We start from the raw sequence: 20,131 nt of genomic DNA, 5'->3' as shown, positions 1-20,131 counted from the left end.
CTCGACGTGTGCCGCTCTCTCGCCTCGCCCCACCCCTTCATTCCTGTCCTGTCTCCCTCTGCCCCTGCCTATACCTAGCTCGGGCCCTGCGCTGCAGCCTCTTTCCCGTACCATGGTCCGCCCCCCCCCCGCTCGGAGCGCGTCCCCCGCCCCCCGGCTCGTTGTTAGGCGGGGACGCTCTCACTCCGCAGCCCTTGGCAAGCCCCGCCCCCTGTGAGGCCCCCGCCCGCCAGTCAGCGTGAGGTGCTTTTCTCAGTGCCTGACCCCGCAGTCCCATTCCCAGAGGCGCCCGGGCCCCAGACCGGGTAGAAGCAGCTACACGGTGGCGGTAGCGCGCTCTCCGGACGAGACTGTTGTCCCCCTCCGAGGCTCGCTGTTCTGGTTCAGGCGCGGCTCGGGCGCAAGGGCGAGCGGCGGGTCCTGCGTGGCGGTAGGCGGAGCAGGAAGCGGTCGCGGGGAGGGGGCACGTCGGGAGCTGCTGCGACTCAGCAGGGCCTGGCTCGTCGGGGGGAGGCCGCTGAGATGCCGCTGTTCGCCACCAACCCCTTCGAGCAGGATGTGGGTGAGTGAGCGAGCGGGAGTCCGGGGCTGCGGGGAGCGGGGCAGTGGCCGGAGTGCGGGGGTCTGGGGGGGGGACTCTGTCCCTGAGCGGCGGGCTGGGGTGTGTCCGGGGGTCCGGCCCGGGGAAGCGGTGCCTGAGCGGGGCGAGGGGGGGCGGCCCGGGCCGTTTAGTTTTCCCGCTGGGCGTTGGGACTGGGGTGGGTGTGTCGGGGGGTGACTCTGACCCCGGGCGCTGCTGCACAGCTGAGCCCTGTGGCGTAGTCCGGTGCAGAGGCCGACGGTGTTTGACACACAGCAGAGACCACGAGGCATAGTCCCCAAGAACTGCCCCGAGCAGTGCCCCGCCCCACCCCGGTGTACCGGGCACCTATAGGTACCAGAGGAGACAGCAAACGTGTATTGCTTCAGTCGATTCGTGTGTGTACGACCCTTGGCCTGCCTTCCTGCGGGTCCAGAGTTATTGGATCTTAGAAGTTTAACATCGTTAAACCAAGTTGCAGAATTTAAGAAAAAATATTATGTATTTTTCTGACTAAGCTCAGTGAATAACTGGAGAGTGTGTTAGCCTATAAGGCTTGTGATAATCATTGCTTGAAAATTCTTAGCTAATATGCTACCTACTTTTTGACAGCAAGACTCAAAATGGCATGTTATGTTCATGTACATCAGATTTATATATCCAAGCTGTAGCAAGATGTTTAATGTACAGCTAACAGTTTAGGAAAAGGTTCCATGGCAAGACTGTAATTGAGATACGTTTTTCTTCAGAAAACTTAATACCATTGGAGACTTCTACAAATAAGATGTGCAGACTATATTGCAACTGCATGCAATGTTTTAGCATGCATCTAGGAATTCTTACTGGTTTTATGTTGTTTTTCTGTAGCGCTTTTACTCTAAGAATAAATGTATTTGACTTTGTGATGGCTGGTTGGTAACTGGTATGACTATTGTAGCCCCTGAAGAGAAGTTAGCCACAGGTGCTGGGCCCCAGTCAGACTTGCTGGGGAAATCACGGTGAGGTGCAGAGGGGCTACAAACTTAGATCCCTAGTCTGGAGGAAGAATGATGCTCCTCCACCAGTTATGGCTGGAAGACTGAAACCTTAAGTGGGAGTTCTTGAGGACGATGAGGAGGGGGCTCAAAGGTGCAGTTAACCCTGAAAGTGTGATACAGATCACTAGCGATCTGATATGAAAGCCACAGGAGCTAGCTGCTAGATATGCAAGTTTGAATGGAGTTAAGTGGTGCATTTGTTTGGCATTTCCATTTCCAAAGAGCTGGGATGAAATCTTGACTGGATTGAAGTATATTGGGCCAGATTTTCACCCTGGTTTTAATATCTGCTAGTAAAATGTCTGGTGGAAATGAATTTGGTGGCATCAAATTAATCCTTAGCAGACATCTGTCCATGTTACAAAATCATCATGCAGTCCTGTTTATATGGAGCCACTGAGGGTATGTCTACGCAGGAATAAAAAGCCTGCAGCTGGCCTGAGTCAGCTGATTCTGGCTCACAGGGCTCATGTTTCGCAGCTGAAAAATTGCTGTGCAGATGTTTGGGCTTGGGCTGGAGGCAGAGCTCTGGGACTCTGCAAGGGGAGGAGGGTGTCAGAGCTCAGACCTGATCCCAAATGTCTACACAGCAATGTTTAGTCCTGTGAACCCAGGCCAGGCAGTATGATCCATCCCTCACTTTATTGAGCATTAAACTTACTGTAAAATAATCAGAGAGATACGTAATAGAAAAAACAATGAAAAAGTTTACCAATTCAGTATAAAATCCCATTAAAATTTAAATTTGTTTTATGTTGCATTTTAAATAGAATTCAACATTCTTGTTTTTTGGTCAATTGTGGAATATTCTACACGATATGATATTTTAATGAAAACTGTGCTGCTTATGTTCTTATTCTACTATTTAAGCTAGTAGAGTGGAAGAAATGCTAACCAATTTTAAAGACTTGTTTTGTTAACTTCAAAGTGCGCATGCTAAAAGCGTTCCCTTCATTCTCCTTTCCTACAAAACCTATTATGAGTTGTCGATGTTGACATATGATTGAGGTCAAGGTATAAACCTGCCAAACCAGCTATGCATGAATTCAGTTCATTCTATTTGAAAAGCCTCATGAAGACTGTGCCTGCACCAATGAGGACACCTTTAAATGTCTCTGTGGTGTATTTGCATGAGTCAAGGTTTGCAGCACTGAGGACCTCAACTTAACTTTTGTCTAGAATACCAGGGAAAAGTTAAGAGCTTGGAATTGCCAAATACATTAATATTTTAAATGTGCCATTCTTTAAACACGATCCAGCTACTATGTACATGTTTTGTATGGTTATGTAGTTAAACCAGGACACACAAGTGGTGGCTTTACAAATAATAGGGCTGAATCCTGCAGTTTCTTTTCATACAAAGCACTGGTTGATGGATGTGTGAATCTTGCCAGAATAAGGATTTGGCCCTTCAGGGCCCTTTTTAATAATAGATTAGGATGTCAAAAATACTAAAATACCTGCATGTGTATTTTACAATAGCATATTGCTGCTTTTGTGTTGTTTTTATGGCTGTAACCTATATCTATGACTAACTGCCTTTTTATCTGTTTTTTTTCTGGGTGTCCTTTATACTTGTGAAATTTGGATTTGTTGCTGTTTCTTGAAATACTTATTAAACAGAATTTTACTTTGCCACGGGTATTCTATTTTTCTTTCCGTAGTTCTTAACTAGATATGTTTTTGTGAAAGCAGGATCTCTTTCTTAAAGCAACAGGAGCAAATAAATAAACTCTTATATATGGAAAACGTAATCATTTAATATCAAAATTGGTGTGGAAATGATTGGTGTCAGAGGATTAAGGCAATGAATAACAAACTTCAGGAACATGTAATTTTTTTAAAGATCTTGTTTTCATGTATATGTAGAAAAGTAAAAGACGTGCAGTTTGAAGAATTGTTCTTAAATATACTGTGTGAAGTGTCACTTGCTCTTTTTAAGAATAAAGTGTTCAAAGCTTTGGAGACATTAGCTGAAAGTACTGTATGGTGAAATAGCTAGTGTAGTAGAAGGAAGTTCTGTTTTGATTAAATGGGTTTTTAAATCCATGATTAAATATTCAGCAGGGGTGGGGCGCATGTGTATAGCATAAAGTAACAATGATCAGTAAATCCCACTTCAACATTGGATAAATTTGTCATCATTCATTTTCTTGAAAAAATACAACTAACCCTAATTAATTAAATCTGACAAAGAATAGATTGCCAGTGAGCACCAGAAAAAAAAATAGAGCTCACCTGACCAAATGTATTTGAGAGCCTTTTTAAATGTATATCAGAATAAAATTACATCTCAGGAAGTGAGAAAAATTGTAAATTTTCTTGCAAGAATTCATTTTGATGTAATAAAAATTTGCTTGTTCTCAGCTGTACTTCAAGTTTTTAATTAAAAAAATGCACTGTGATATGTAGAAGACATTTCCTCCTCCAATTGTATTTCAATCTCTTTTGAGAAGTAGCAACAAAATAAAGTTGTAAAATTAGCCATAAGCAAAACTTTAAACTTTCTGAGTGTTCTTATTGAAAATATATTAATCGTACAATGGTAATATTTATTTACCATTTGTGAAAAAGATTTAGCTGTTAGGTCAAAGCTAATACAGTGAAGAGCATCCTGTTTAAATGTTATCAGTGCCGCACTAACTTTAAGTAAACAAAATAGTTGTAGGATATATGTTTCTAGTTACTCTTCCTAAGTGTTCGTATTTCATGATCCAAAATAGTCAGGCACCAGTCTGGAATATAGACTATTTTATTAGTCCTAACGTTAAAATAAAAATGTTTGAAATCTTTCACTTATTTAGATAATGCCATCATTTAAAATTTCATTGTGCTGGGGAGCAAATTCTCTCTCTGGCATTCACTGTCTTGTACAACCATTTTCTCGTATACAAAAACTCTGCCTAGTTTTATGTACTAGATAAATGTACAAGTGTTTAATCTCTAGAGACCTAGAATATAACCATTTGAGCACAAGTAAAGATGAATTTGTTGGTATTAGGCTCTAATCTGCGTTACAAAACCACCACATGATTTGTCATGACTGGTAGTCTCATCTAAAGGGAAGCCACGACTGGAATAACAAATGTCTTGAAAGTCTTAAATGAGGTTCTTTGGCAGTGCCATAGGCACAGTTATTGCCTAGCCCCATTGCATTAAATTTGGCTCTCTGTGAATGTTGTTTAGGTTTTTACTTTCATGAGTATTCAGTGCTCTCAAATCATACTGCCAAAATAGCCAAGGAATGAATGTAAAAATTCACAGGCTCAATTATGTAAATTTTTGAATACTCATTGATTTCCTTCGCAATTCAAGCAATTGCAATTTCCAGCTTTATGTAAAGACCTCTCCAGGTGTTCTCTTACGAGTTGGATATTTCTGAGGCCTTGGCTACACTCGGGAATTCACAGCGCTGTGAAGCGGAAGTGTAGTCGTGCCGCCAGCGCTGCGAGAGAGCTCTCGCAGCGCTGTATGTACTCGACCTCTCTGAGGGGAGTAGCTTGCAGCGCTGCAAGTGAGCATGCAGTGCTGCAGGTTCTGATCACACTGGCGCTTTACAGTGCTGCGCTCGGGGGAGGAGGGTTCACACCCCTGAGCGTAGCAAGTTGCAGCACTGTACAGTGCCAGTGTAGCCAAGGCCTTAGGCCTTGACTACACTTGCAAGATACAGCGCTGTAACTCACTCCCTGTCCACACTGGTAGGGCACTTACAGCGCTGTATCTCCCTGGGTATACCGCTGCAGGTACTCCACATCTCCAAGAGGGATAACAGCTGCAGCGGAGTGGCTAGGACTCAGGGGTGTGAGTGTAAACGCTGTACTAATCACCTTGTCAAGTGGCCAATCCTCTCCATTGTTGTGACGGGCTGCAGGAATGGGGAAGTGCCGGTTTCAAAGCTCCTACCACAGAGAGAAGCAAACAGTTTGCAGCTTGCTTTGAGTGAATGAATGAGTGAATGAGCAGGGGGCCAGGAGTTCGGAACTTGCAAAATAGAGAGCTGACATGCTCCAAAAAGCACACTCTTTCCCCCCACACTCCCTGTCACAATCCACCCCACCCCCCCATTTTGAAAAGTACGTTGCAGCCACATGAATGCTGGGATAGCTGCCCATAATGCAGCGCTCCCAACACAGCTGCAAATGTTACAAGTGTGGCCACACCACTGCGCTGTCAGCTGTCAGTGTGGACAGACTGCAGCACTTTTCCCTACTCAGCTGTATGAAGACAGGTTTACCTCACAGCGCTGTACAGCTGCAAGTGTAGCCAAGGCCTTAGACTCCAGCCCTGCTTTCCCAGAATAGCAAGTCTAGGTTGTAGTGGCAGTACTGTGGCCAACACCTTAGATTCATATGCCTCCTCCTAGGTTCACCTGTGTGTCAATATAAGATTTCCAGGGTCACTGTTAGTCGCTGCTGCTTTCTGGAGTCCACTCCCTAATTTTTAATCAATCTAACCCAGAAAGTGGTTGCAACTGTCTCTCAAACTATTGAGCAGTGAATAAATAACAGAATTACAGGCATGAAATAATGCCGTAATGGTATTGCAGTCAGGAACCCATGCAGTTTCAGAATAGTTGCCATTACAGAGCACCAGTACAGTACAGTATAGTTAGTGGTTGACCTTATTGCAACTAGGTAACGCAAAGGTTATGATACTGCCAGGCCTGCTTGTGAAGCATACTTGATTGAGCCCAAAGCATAAATCTGATTGTTTTAGCTTTTCCATATTGAGTGGAGTTAGAATGTTTGTTTTAAACTGTAACAGTCTAAAAATAAATCTTAAGACAATACACACACTCTTTAACTTGTTACTTGAAAATTATTTATTAAATTATTATATATTGTTTGTGTGATTAAAATGACTTGGTCCCACTGTGAGATCTTACAGTTCAACTTGTGAGTAGGCTACTAAATGACATTAGGCCTCAAAGGGAGGTGGAGTAGGTGAAACACAATAAAAGGTAGATAAGTAGAAACACTTTGGGTGGATCATGGGTTTTGTACAAAGAGCAGTTTGTGTTTATCACTGTCTTTTCCTCTTACCAATTCCTGACATTGGTGAACTGTCACTGAAAGTCTCATGGAAGAATGTGTTTTAAGGAGGCATTTGAATAAGGGAGAGGTTAGTTTATGAAAACAGTTAAGAATCACCTTTTCATTTTTTTAATAACCTTTATGAAATGTGTAACAATGAACAAACTTAACCTTGGGAAAAATCTAAATATGAAGGACTGTGACTTCAACATGCAATAAACTAAACAAATTATGTAGCATAGTATATAGTTCAATGTTTAATGCTGTAAATTAGGTACTGTTTTTCACCTTTTGATTCTAATTAATGCTAATCATACTTATTCATCTTGCTTCATAATATAAAGTGTCTTGGGTATATCATAAAATACTACCTATAAATGCAAACAGGGATTTAAAGCTGTTTTTAGAAATTAGTAAATGTTAGCATTGATTTAGAAAAGACATTGTTCTTTTAATTATTTATATATAAAATGGTGGTTCTGTCATATTCTGAAAGGAGCTAGTTCACCAAATTATAAATCTAAAGTCTATCTTTTTCTTTGTAGAAAAAGCCACAAATGAATACAATACCAGTGAGGACTGGGGTCTTATTATGGATATATGTGACAAAGTTGGAAGTACTCCTAATGGGTAAGATGCGTTTCAGCTTCACAATGTCTTTCTCCACATTCACTTAAAAAAACCCAACACAACGTGCACCACTGTTAGAGGACTGGAGCTTCCTAAAATGTGTATCTGAGTCACCTATGCAGAAAGTAATATGATCAATAAACACTTTCGTAAACATTACTAACAATGACCATGGTTGGCTTTAAAGTGCTCCGAGAAGAAGTTATGAACCTGATTGAAGTTTCTTCCAACAGGATTTTCAGCAGAGTAATTGGTGTACGCTGGACTCATTCCAATTTTTATGCAGTATTGCACAGTAAATCGAGTTATTCATGATAAATGGGAGAGCATGAAATTACTGAAGCATCCAGGCCAGGAGGAGAAAGTACAACTAGATTCATTGCAGAAACTTGTCTAAATTGGAAAGTTACCTATGATGAAAAATTAGGGGTAGTCTACACTGGCAACGCTGCTTTAACATGCCTTGTGTGGTCGCGGCGCAGCTCTCTCCCAGCACTCTAAAAAACCCACCTCAATGAGGGAGTCAGCTACCAGTACTGGGGGCGCTGTTTACACTGGCGCTTTACAGTGCTGCAGCTTGCTGCGTGCAGGGGGGTGTTTTTTTACACCCCTGAGCAAGAAAGTTGCAGCACTGTTAATTGCCAGTGTAGACAAGCCCTTAGTGTATATGTGTTACAGGGACGTGTAAGATGGATGGAGGTCAACATGGAAAAGAGTGGGGTCAAGATCAAAATGGACTTGGTACATTAATTACATTTAAACACAAGAAGTAATTCAACCGTCCTATAATAGTCAAATGTAACTGCTGATCTTTGCCTCTAGATTGGCTGACTTTTATCAGTCAAGGATAACTCATTTTTATAATGTAGTTATCTTTGCATTTGTCTAACTATCAACATAGAAATCTTATCTGTCTGAAATCTTTTTTTACCTACAGTTAAAAATAATGCTTAAGTTTAAGATTACTGAACTAAAAATGATTTAAAAAAAACCATTATTTTTCTCTGTATATGTGACACCACACGCTGGTCAGAGTCTCTTGTTTGTGTGGACTGTTAAAAATAATGAAATTTTAGTTATGAACAAAAATTGGGAGGGTTGGACTAGATGTAACCACTGACAGCACTTAAACTGCCTTTTTTGGGGGGCGAAGGGGTGATTTTGCCATTACCTCCCCTAGGGTACAGGAGTGCAACCTTTAATTTGATAAAGCTCTTCTGTCCTCATGATTTCCCACAATTAGACAAATGTTTTGGACTCCTTAGCCTTTGAGAAAAACAAGTCTAAACTTTTTTCCTTAACACTTTTAATATCCATCCTTGTACATGCCAAATGATTTTTGTACAGTTGTTGGGTTAGAATGATTTAAATTTCTTTTGTTGGAAAAAACCCACTGTTTTAATCATGTTGAAGCTGTTTAAAAACTGACTTCAGAATTAGTGCTATTGTAATTGTAGATTAAAATCTATAGCAAGCTAAAGTATATATGATGTGGGTTTTTTAATGCCACTACTGATGACATACATCTTATTTTAGGGCTACCATATGTCCGGATTTCCCCAGACATGTCCGGCTTTTCGATCTATAAATAGCTGTCTGGGGGGGGATTTCTAAAAATGTCCGGGATTTCCCCCCGGTCGGCTATTTATAAATCGAAAAGCGGCACCGTTCGGCAGTCAAAGCCCCTTCTTGGCTCCCCCCATCCCCTGCAGCCTTAGCACGCCCCCGACCCCGCAACTGTCTTCCCTCCCCCTCCCCTCAACGCTCCGCCCCCCCTGCTCCTCCCCCTCCCCTGCCTCCCGCGAATCAGATGTTCACGGGAAGTCTGAAAAGAAGCAGGGGCAGGTGGGCAGCAGCAGGTAAGCTGGGGCGGGGGGGACGCGAGGAGGAGGGCTCTGGGGAGGCGCGGCGCAGCCCAGTCTGGCCCCGGTCAAGCGGCTCCGGTCCCGGCTGACCCCAGCGGCTCCGGCCCGGCTCGGGCCCTGAGGCATCGGGCCCTGGGGCACCAGCCCCAGTTGCGGCTGAGCGCGCTGGCCTGGCCCCAGTGTCCGGTTCTGGCTGAGTGTGCCGGCCCGGCCCCAGCGGCAGCGGCTCCGGTTCCGGCCGAGTGCGCCGGCTAGGCCCTGGCTGCTCCGGGCCAGCTCAGGCCCCTGGGCGGCGGCCCCAGCCCCAGCGGCTCCAGCCCGGCTCAGGTCCCAGGGTGGCCGGCCCGTCCCTGGCCGAGCACCTCCAGCCCAGCTCCAAGCCCCGTGACTCCGTCCGGAGCGCAGCCCGACTCCTGGGCTCTTGTTAAAGCTGGCCCTGGTCAGGGGACGGAGGGGGGGGGTTGGACGGGTCGGGAGTTTGGGGGGGGGCTGTCGGGCAGGGGTGTGGAGTGGGGTTGGGACAGTCAGGGACAGGGAGCAGGGGGGGTTAGATGGGTCGGGGGTTCTGGGGGGACTGGCGGGGGCAGGGGTGTGGAGAGGGGTCGAGGCAGGCAGGGAGCAGAGGGCGTTGGATAGGTCGGGAGTTCTGGGGTCCTGTCAGTGGGCTGGGAGCAGTTGGATAGGGCATGGGAGTCCCGGGGGTCTGTCTGGGGGTGGGGGTGTGACTATGGGGTGGGGGTGTGGATAAGGGTCAGAGCAGTCAGGGGACAAGTAGGGTCCTAGGGGGGCAGTTAGGGTGGGGGGTTCTCAGGAGGGGGCAGTCAGGGAACAAGAAGCAGGGAGGCTTATATAGGGGGTGGAGTCCTAGGGGGCAGTTAGTGGCAGGGGTCCCAGAAGGGGGCAATCAGGGGACAAGGAGCGGGGGGGGTTGGGGGTTCTGAGGAGGGCAGTCAGGGGGTGGGAAGTGGGAGGGAGTGGATGGGGGCAGGGCAGGAGCGGGGCTGGAGCAGGCCTCCCCCCGTGTCCTCTTTTTTGATTGTGCAAATATGATAGGGTTATCTTATTTGAAGTTTACAAAACTGCTATAGGCAAAAAACAAAATATTGAACATCAAGGCCCTGATACAGTAAACACTTAAACAGGTATGCGCTTTATTGAATTACTCTTAAAAGTAAGCCTATGTCTTCTGTTAAAGTTAAAGTCAAGCATGTGCCTAAGTGTATGCAACCTTGGAGCTATAGTTGTATTTTAACTCTTCTCATTCAGTGGTATAAAATATTTGTCATTTTAAAACAAAACTGCTTGTGTTGATAATAAAAAGTTGTTTAGACTTTCCATACACTAACAAAGTTATTGTGGTCTCTATCTACCATAGGCCCAGTTTTTCAAAAATAGATTAAAGTGAGGCTTCTCACCCCACTGATTTCAAACTGCAATCCTGATTGAGGAATATAGCCTGATAGGTTCAGAAAGTTGAAATGTTTCTGTTGAAATTCAGTATATCAAAGGAGTTGTTCGTTTGCAAATATATCATGGGCTGCTTGCTTATAAATTTTGTATTTGTGGTGTTTTCACTGTAAGAATGTTAATGAAGTTCTGGACTTACTTTTTCAGGATAGATGAGCATTTTAACTGAAACTTCTTACTTGAAAATAAAAATATATAAAATCTGAAAACTTTCCAACATTTAAGAAATAAAAAAAAGTACAAAACAGCTGCTTCAGCAAGTTGACTCTAAAATAGGTATAAAGAGCTAACAACATGTAAATAAGATTTACATTTTAAAAAATCGTTGTTTTTATTCACCTTGATATCTAGACAATGTGTACTTTTTAAAACAGGGCAATTGCTTCTTAGTGTAGAGGATCTTCTTCCTTGTTGTCTACTTCAGGTCCATCTCCTTCAAGTGGTTGTCTCTCCAGCCATTGGTGGTAATTCCAAAGCTTGCACTGTTACGGAAAACTCGAGTTTTGGGTTGGCTAAATTGCTAGCTTTTAAAACTTGTATCGTACGTTTCATTGGCTGACTTAACTTCCCTGGATGCTAACTACGTGGTGAATTGCAATTTAATTTGCAATTCACAGTGACTAAACTATACTATAATATCACCGATATTTTCTTAATTCTCTTCTAGAGCAAAAGATTGCCTTAAAGCCACAATGAAAAGAGTAAATCATAAGGTTCCACATGTTGCTTTGCAAGCACTAACGGTAAGTAGACTATACATTATTTTGCGGAACTTAACGTCTATATCTTTCTGTATTCAAGCAACCATTATGGCCAAACTCTGTCCATGAATACACCTATTTAATTCCAGATCAAGTTGTTGGGAGTTGGCATGCTTATTTAAAGGTGGAATTTAGCCCTTATTACTCACTCTTTTTTTTTTTTTTTTTTTTTGAACAACAAACACTCGTGTTTTGGACAAATCACTGCCATTGCTGTCTTCAACTTTTTTGCAATTTTATTTCTGTTGTCAGCTGCTAGGAGCCTGTGTGTCAAACTGTGGAAAGATTTTTCACTTAGAAATATGTTCCCGTGATTTTGCAAGTGAAGTACGTGGTATAATAAATAAGGTAATGTGTTATAACTTACTAAATATACTTAATATAATAAGAATGGATTAAATTCTTGATATGGTTTTGCTTTGCGCTCTCAGTACGTTTGTGATAAAGCCTAGTTTATATGCTATAAATAACATTTTCCAATTCTGATGCATTTGAAAATACAACTGACTGACCTCTTACTTATCACTGAAATCTGTGAATGCTTTCATTTGCGGGGGGGAAATGCTAAGGCAGTGACTCTTGCCGATATCAAAGGTTATGACTTAAATCACAGTTACTAATTACTAGTTACTATGGGAATCTTAACAAAAATTTATGGAATCTTGCTAAACTTGGTAATGTTGAGGTCTCCCCTACTTGAAGAAACTATCTTTTGCTTGAGTGGGAATAGGGTGACCAGACAGCAAGTGTGAAAAATCAGGATGGGGGTGGAGGGTAATAGGAGCCTATATAAGAAAAAGACCCAAAAATCAGGACTGTCCCTATAAAATCGGGACATCTGGTCACCCTAAGTGGGAATAAATTCATAAATTCAAATTCACTAACCTAAAAATGTTTAGGTCAACAATAGTAAATGTTTAAGCTTACTTTGAGAAGTAGAAAGCCTTCATTAGATTTTCTCCATCTCAAAAGGCACACACAATCCTAACAAAAAAGAAACAGGAAAGGAAGATGTAAGCCAATATGGCAAGGTTCAAGAGACTATTCAAGTCCAACAGATTTCCATATTTTGAAGACTATAACTCCCGTAATGCCATTCAGCACAAACTCAAATTCTAGATGGCACTAGGTAAGAGAGAAGCTGTAAGGGCTAAAAATGGATTTCAAAGAGCAAATAGGTAAATATTTAAAAACAAGAAATCAGGGTGGATTTAATTTAAATCATTGTTTTCAGTCATGATTTAAATCACTAGTCAGGAAGATTTGATTTAATCATGGATTTCTACATAAAAGTGCATTCTTGTTGGTTGGTATAACCTTAATACATATTCTTCACACTCAAAGATAGATGTAGGTTTCATTTTTAGAAGGTACATACTATACATTTTTAAAGTGATTTATTTTGAAAACTTTTCAGATTAGTTTTACAGCTATATCAGAAAATGAATGATTGTTTAGTTATTTCATTTACCAAAGGTAATTGAAGCAGATAATTCACCTCCCAATGACTTCATAAATATCTCTGATTCAACAGGTTGATCATTAATATTGGAGGATTTTCTTGCCATGCTGTATTAGGAGGAGAACATCAGCAGACAGACATTTAAATTGTTTTATTTAACTAAAACAACAACGTTATGTATTCTGGATTTTTTCTTAAACAGCAAACATACAATATTTTAATAAAACAAGCATATGAATTTTTGAATTTAGTTAAACATTCAGGTTTTTTAAAATCAGGTTTGTTTTTGTTAATTAACTAAAATAGTTAAATGACATTTAAAAAAAATATTAAATTGAGTATGTCAGCCAATCTTAAAATATTGGCTTCTGCAGCTAACTCAGTTGTCTTCACCTTCATTTTCCTGTTCATAATCTGGAAAAGGAAAACAAGCTTTCCTGCTTTTTCAGGTCCCAATCAATTTCTCAATTTGGAATGAATTAGTCCAAAGGAAGAAAATATTCTTTCTACACCATCAGAAGACGCTACTGCTGTTAAAAGTGAGATTATCACTTCAACAGTCTCTGAATCCAAGTGCTTAAGTGACTTCCACCAGTTCACTGGTGTGACTTTCTTTAAAACATCAGCAAACATATATTTCTTGAATGGTTCACCCTTAGCTCTGAAGTTTATTATAGTTGGCATTATGGAGGGATGATTGCTGGATGTCCATGTCATAGCCAACTCCTCTTCTTCAGCCATTAAGGTTTGACCCTGGTACTGAGTATAGAGAATATATGCAAGAAAATGAGCTGGAGATGGTGTTTGTCCCATTCGTTTTTTTAATGCTTGTAATTTAACTTTTCATTGCATATTTCTCTTTTTAAGATCTCACTCGGTTCCTTCCAAGTTGCAACAGTGTCAGCAATAAAGCTATTTCCCTGCATTTTGTTTAAGGCTACAGAAATAGGCTTCAGGGTACTCAGCATGTGTTCAACATTTCTCTTAAGCCCAATGCTGAGAACTTTGGCTGTGACCAGGCCATCTATATTTTCACGATTTTGTTCACAAACTGTCATCGCATTAGGCCAGTTCTTGATATAGTGCTCAAAACAGTCTACTACTGAGTTCCATTGCACATCTTGTGGGAGAGTTAGCTTGGTTCCTCCCAATTTTTTCAGAGCAGCTGCTGCAAAGTGGTTGTTACAGAAGTATCTTGCAATTTCAACATCATTAGCCTTTATTTCTGGAACACTGAAGTCTTTTGCTAGGAGGTGCATCAAATGAGCACTGCAACCGTATGTTATTAGCTTGGGACTCTCTTCTAAATAATTTCTTCTCGTCTTGGATACATTTGCGGCATTGTGTGTGACCAAGCTGCATACTGGACATTTGAATTTTTTCACAGTTTGTTATAACTTTTACTGCTACTTCTTGTAAGTATTCTGCTGAGTGTGTATTTCCTGATGTATCAGTTGTTTCTGTAAGGAAGACATTCCCTTCCGTTTTCACACAAGCACATAAACAGGATCATTGTGGACATTGCTCCACCCATCAAGACTCAGGTTAACAATTTATACGCTTTATCCAGCAATTTGCCTGCGACATCTGCTCTGTTGGGTGGACTGTCTTAATGACTGAACCATGTTAATGAAGTGTGGGTTTTCAAACAGAAAGGAAAGTTTGTTGCATAAACAAACTAGGCAATTTTTTCATCAATTACCTCTTTTTGTAATCTGGTTCTCATCACAAACTTATCTGTGGTTGTTTTTTTTTTTTTGCTACAAGTGATATACTGTGGTTATGTGACATACATGATGTGACTGAAACACTATTATTGGCAGATAACTCTGAAACTATAAAAAATGATAGTAATCTTGAAGGTGGATAGTCTTCAGAATCCTGTATGTTGAGGATGGATTCTCCTAAACAAAATAAGTCAATGCAGTTATTTAATTATTATTACCAAACTGCTCATTTAGTATTACTCATTGCATTCACTGACACTCAGTACTACTTTAAAGGTGAAATTGTAAAAGGAAGATCTGCCTATTTCAGCTATTTATTTTTTATCACAACTGCATCTAAAATGATAGTACCATAGAGTAACAACTATATTTTTTGCTCAAACATGAGAATTCAAGAATAGTCCAGAAGGAAGACAGGCAGTCCTTAAGAAAGAAGTATGAAATAAAAAAGTTCACCAACCTGAAGATGTTCCTTTCATCATCTTCAAGGCAGCTTCCTCCTGAGAAGGAACACTTCTCATGATGTTGTTTCATTCGGGTAACCAATGTCGGGTAAGACATTTTGCACACATGTCTGTCTTACCCACAGGTAGAGGAACTTCATTAAAATATTCCCAAACTGGGTCTTTTTACGGCCTGCCGTTATAGGTTTTTCCCTTCTAGTGAGAGAGCTCAGATCAGTGAAGGCTACACTCAGAAAGACCTCAAGACTTCTGGAATATGCTAGTCAAACAGTTTCACTTTTGTTTCTACTGCCTATCCTCCCTTCTCACATTTATCTCCAGACTTCTTCTTCTTGTCCAGATCTAAGGGATTGACTCTGTGTACAAATTTGCAGAGGGACAATAGGGTTGAGGTCTGTTATTTCTCACCGTTATATATTTATTTATTTATTTAAAAACATTTTTGCTGTTAACAAGCATGTTATCTCTGGAGACACAAATCCACAGTTTGAGAACTGCAAAACTAAGCATCTCTGATGGCATCTTCTAGATTGAGCACTGAGTCCAATTGGGTAGATAGAAAGTTTAACCTAAATAATCTATACTGAAGCCCCTGGAACCCCATAAGATTGGGTCCCTAATCCATGTACTATTGGAACTCCATTTACAAAACTTTTCATTACGTTACATGAATAATTGTCTCGTACTATAGAATTAGAATTTATAATCCCTATTCCATGATGAGATATCTTTGAGCTATAATGTATCTTAATTAAAACTATCTTTAGATAGGTTTTTTCCTCAAAAAGCATTTTATCAAAAAAATCCAATTTAAATAAAACCGTTTTTAATAAAAAAAAATCCGATTTTTATTCACCCTGCAAGAAATTCTAGTATGTCAGAATCACGAAGCCTGGTGAAATAATTGGTGGGTCAAGTGGATCACCAGGTGTTAAAAGGAGTAATTAAGAAAGCTAAGGATTTTGCTGAGAAGCTAAATGACTCAGTCTTCACCACATAGACTGTTGGAAAGTTTCCAAACCCCAGATCTGTTTAGTATTTTTTAAAATGTGAGGGATTATCAGAAATTGAGGCATTAGAAGAGATAATGGAACAAATTGATAATTTAAAAAGCAATAAGTAATAGGGTCCAGATGGTACCTCCATGAGTTCTGAAGAAGCCCAAGAATGAAGTGTCTGAGCTGCTAACAAAAGTATGCAATCTTATTTTTAAAAAAAAGCAACTGAAACAGAGGATTGGAGGATAGCAAATGTTTTACCTCTATTTAAAAAAGGCTGTGGGTGATCTGAGATATTAAATACCAGAGTGCCATATATCTGTACCTGGTAAAGTGGTTGACATGACCATTAAAAATAGAATAATAAAATGCCTGGACCTCATATAACCTAATCAGCATGGTTCCTGCAAAGAGAAATAGTGTCTCATTAATTTGGTAGAAGTCTTTGATAGCTCATAATTTGGAGGAGAGGGCTTAGAGAACATCATTGAAAATGACTAGAAACATGGGAAAACTCTACTATGAAAAGAGATTGGGATTGTTCTTTTTAGAAAGGAGACAAATAAGGACATAGGTATATAAAATGATGAATGGCATAGAGAAGGGAGGTTGGGAATTCTGTTCATGCTGTCTCACAACATGAGAACAAAAGGACAGTCAATGAAATTACTTTGACACAAAGCATGATTAGACTGAAACTATGCCACAGGTTATTGCAGTGAGGCCAAAAATTTAGCAAAACCGAAAAAGAGTTTGAAAATTTATATGGGTAACAAGAATATCCAGAGTATTTAGTGCTAACAATTTGTTGAAAGGGATGTTAAACTTTATGCTTCAGAATTTAAGCCGATCTCAGTTGGGGATTAGAGGAGCAGGAGGGCAGATTATCTCACATCTGCTCACCCCCTTTCCTTCCTCCGCGCCTCCCTCCCTCCCGCCCCCCGTTCATCTGAAACATGTTGTACTGGGCACTGCTGGAGACAGAATACTGGATTAGAGGGATCCAGTTTGGCAATTCCTATGTTTGCTGCCCTTATTCAGGAAGAGGTATTGGTTATGAGGCATAAAAGAGAAAAGTTTTATGGTGAATTATGGAATTGGAGATCTTCAGCCCATGACCACCAACTCTTCGATCTTTTTCTTTTATTTTTTTATTTCATTTTCATTTCTTGCTCCTCAGGATGCTTTGGAGAGATGGTGGTTTGAAGTTACTCTATCAGATTCCATCATTATCCATCATCTGGATGTTTAGTGCAAACTGGTCTTCCATATCATATTAGAATGATCTCTGCTGTTTCTTCCTTCTGACAAAATTTCCTATGGTTTACACTTTAGGAAGGAACAAAAGGAGTAATAAGTATCGAAGTCTGCATTGTCCTCTTCCCCAACCCATCCCCTTGTTGCCGAGATGATTTGTCCTTCATAGTCTGTTAAGACAGCACTTGTAGTTGAGAAATGATCCCTCTAATTCTGTTGAAGAACTGGGTCTACCTAGGGATGTTGATCACCAGGTGATTGAGAAAGTCCCCATTCTCCCCCACTGTCTCTTCATCCCTTCATAAGAATAGGTCGTAAGAATGAAAAAGAGCATCAGAAGACTTGCACCTTTTCCTGGCAAATGGTAGTCGTCTTCCTTTCTTCCTTAAGAAAACTATCCCAGGGCTGCTTTTCACTGGAAATATCCTCGTGCTGATTATTGAACATCTTAAAGAGGTTTCTCTGGAGGAACAAGTAACTTCATTATAGCAGATAAATGTTTGAGGATTAAGACTAAGTTTCTGTTAATCTTGTGATAACACTGTTATTAAGTTATATTTATAGTGTATTCTGGAGCATTCTCTTTAGTAGTGTTATAGGAGAGAAATACTGTCTGGTGATGACTTGCTTTTTGCATGTGGCTTGCAAACTCAGGTCCAGGTTCTTGGCTGGTGTAAATTGGCATAGCTTCATTAAGGTTAATGGAACTATGCTGACTTACAGCATCTGAGGATCTTGGCTGTCTTGTGAGAGAGGCTGAAGGGCTTCAGAACTGGTCCCTTTATCATATGAAGATCCTTTAAGAACAGAGCCATTGGAACACTGTTAGATAAAGTGAATAATTTTTTCAAGATTAAAGCAAATTCCACTAACTAATCTGAGGTCTTTGAGGGTATGTCTACATGGCAATTACACCCGCGGCTGGTCTGTGCCAGCTGACTGGGGCTAAGGGTCTGTTTAAGTGAAGTGTAGATAGTTGGGCTCGGGCTGCCTGAGCTCTGGGACCCTCTCACTTCACAGGGTCTTAGAGCCCGAATTTCTGCACCGCAATTAAAGAGCCCGTTAGGGTATGTCTACACAACAATATAAGCCTACGGTAGTGGAACTTGAGTCAGCGAACGTGTGTTGGGAACCCTGGGCTTGAGCCTCACACTGCATTTTTAACCATAGGTCAAGGATTTTCTGACCCATGCTTGAACTTAGGGTTCTGGTGTCCACACTGCAGTGCACAAACCTGAGTCAAAGTAACCCTATCCCAGAGTGTCTAGCGCCCGTCCCTCTCCCCTGGTGCCGACACTCTAGCCCTACAAATGTGTTGCACTGTGGGAAAACTACTGCACACCCTGTTTCCTAACTGTAATGGTGCTATTGGTGGGACTAAGGTGCCCATAAGGAGCACATGAATACATTAGCTCTTTTGGTGGGTGTCTCAGTAGAATGACTGCAGTTTGAGAAGGCTTTATAGTGAACTACCATCTAATCTGAGAATTGGGCTCTCCACCTCTACGCTGAGTCACACTGGCAGGAAAATGCCCATGTGCACCTGTTCTGAGGATAATTAGGACATCAGTCTCCAGGGCTGTCACACTATTAAAATGAAACTTTGCAATTCTTTTAAAAATGGGACATTCAATGAAGGTGTTTTTGTTTGGTTGTTTTTTTGTCTTTTTGTTTGTTTGACATAAAATGTAGGTTTTGGAGGAAAAACATATGCCTCTCCCCCCACCTCTCCCCGCGGCCTGGCTGTGGAGCAGTGAAATTTATCCCTGGGGCTTTTGTGCAGTGTGCTCCAGCACCCCCCAGGGATCCCTGCTCCTGCTGCACCCTGGGAGGCAGGGATAAGGGATCCACAGGAGGTTGCAGGAAAATTTTGGGCTGCCCTCACAGTGTAGTCTGCCTGGGCACCTCTGCACGTGCAGCCCCAGGGACAGCGCACAGAGTCTGGGCTTGCATTGCTGTATAGACCTACCCTTAGCCTGAACCCCACGATCCTGATCCAGCTGGCATTGGACAGCTGGGAATTTTTAAGTGCTGTGTAGACATACCCTGAGACATGCAATGATTTAGAAAGGTGCTGTGCTCTTATCTTTAAGTACTACAGGTTTTGTATTGTAGACTTACATTTATACATGCTGTTTTTGGGGGTTGCAGTTTGTGGTGTTCTATTTCTTCTTTGTCCTGAGGATTATTTATCTGGATTGTATCTGTTCTATTTTAGTGGTTCTAAAAGTGCAAAGGTGAATTTTTGCCACCTTAAATTTTGCATTTGTCTCTGAACAACACCGGTTCTAAAGATCTCACCTCCTTATGTTTTCTTCAGATTTTGTATAGGAGTTTAGTTAGGGTTTTCAGTATGTTCTCTTACCTTATGTCTTATGCCTGGTGTATGTTTAATGTTTGTATAAAAAGTCACAGGCCTATTGCATTATATAGTGAGTACGGCTGGCTGGAGAACATCGTTCTGTGAAAAATTTAGAGCTTTTGAGATTTGTTGTATAACAAACATGAGACAAAAACAGTAGCCACATTTCAGTAGACTGTTGGGGGGACACAGCGATGCCCCCTACTTTGCATTAGAGGGAATATGGTATAGGACAGTGGCTCTCAAATGTTTTTACTGGTGACCTTTCACATAGCAAGCCTCTGAGTGCGACTCCCCCCCCATAAATTAAAAACACTTTTTTAAATATGTTTAACACCATTATAAATGCTGGAGCAAAGCAGGGTTTGGAGTGGAGATTGACAGCTCGCAACCCCCCCCCATCTAAAAGCCTTGCAACCCCCAGTTTGAGAGTTGGAGCTGGTGTTGGAGCTGCTGTGCTGGCTCTGTGCTACTGGAGGTATCATCCT

At 41.5% G+C, this 20,131-nt stretch overlaps 1 protein-coding gene across 2 annotated transcripts in view; it reads left to right on the top strand.

The window, feature by feature from the left end:
* Positions 1 to 441: 441 nt before the first annotated feature.
* STAM2 (signal transducing adaptor molecule 2) overlaps positions 442 to 20,131 on the top strand; it is a 36,826-nt gene continuing 17,136 nt past the window's right edge. For both annotated transcript variants that reach the window (XM_034785400.1, XM_034785399.1), the window contains exons 1-4: positions 442 to 562; positions 7,196 to 7,280; positions 11,280 to 11,355; positions 11,626 to 11,721. In XM_034785400.1, the coding sequence (XP_034641291.1) occupies positions 523 to 562; positions 7,196 to 7,280; positions 11,280 to 11,355; positions 11,626 to 11,721 (297 nt within the window). In that variant the 5' untranslated portion in view covers positions 442 to 522. The remainder of the gene's footprint in view (positions 563 to 7,195; positions 7,281 to 11,279; positions 11,356 to 11,625; positions 11,722 to 20,131) is intronic.

The sequence above is a fragment of the Trachemys scripta genome, chromosome 11, assembly GCF_013100865.1.
Source record: "Trachemys scripta elegans isolate TJP31775 chromosome 11, CAS_Tse_1.0, whole genome shotgun sequence".
Taxonomy (NCBI): Eukaryota; Metazoa; Chordata; order Testudines; family Emydidae; genus Trachemys; species Trachemys scripta.
This window is presented reverse-complemented; position numbering and strand designations above follow the sequence as displayed.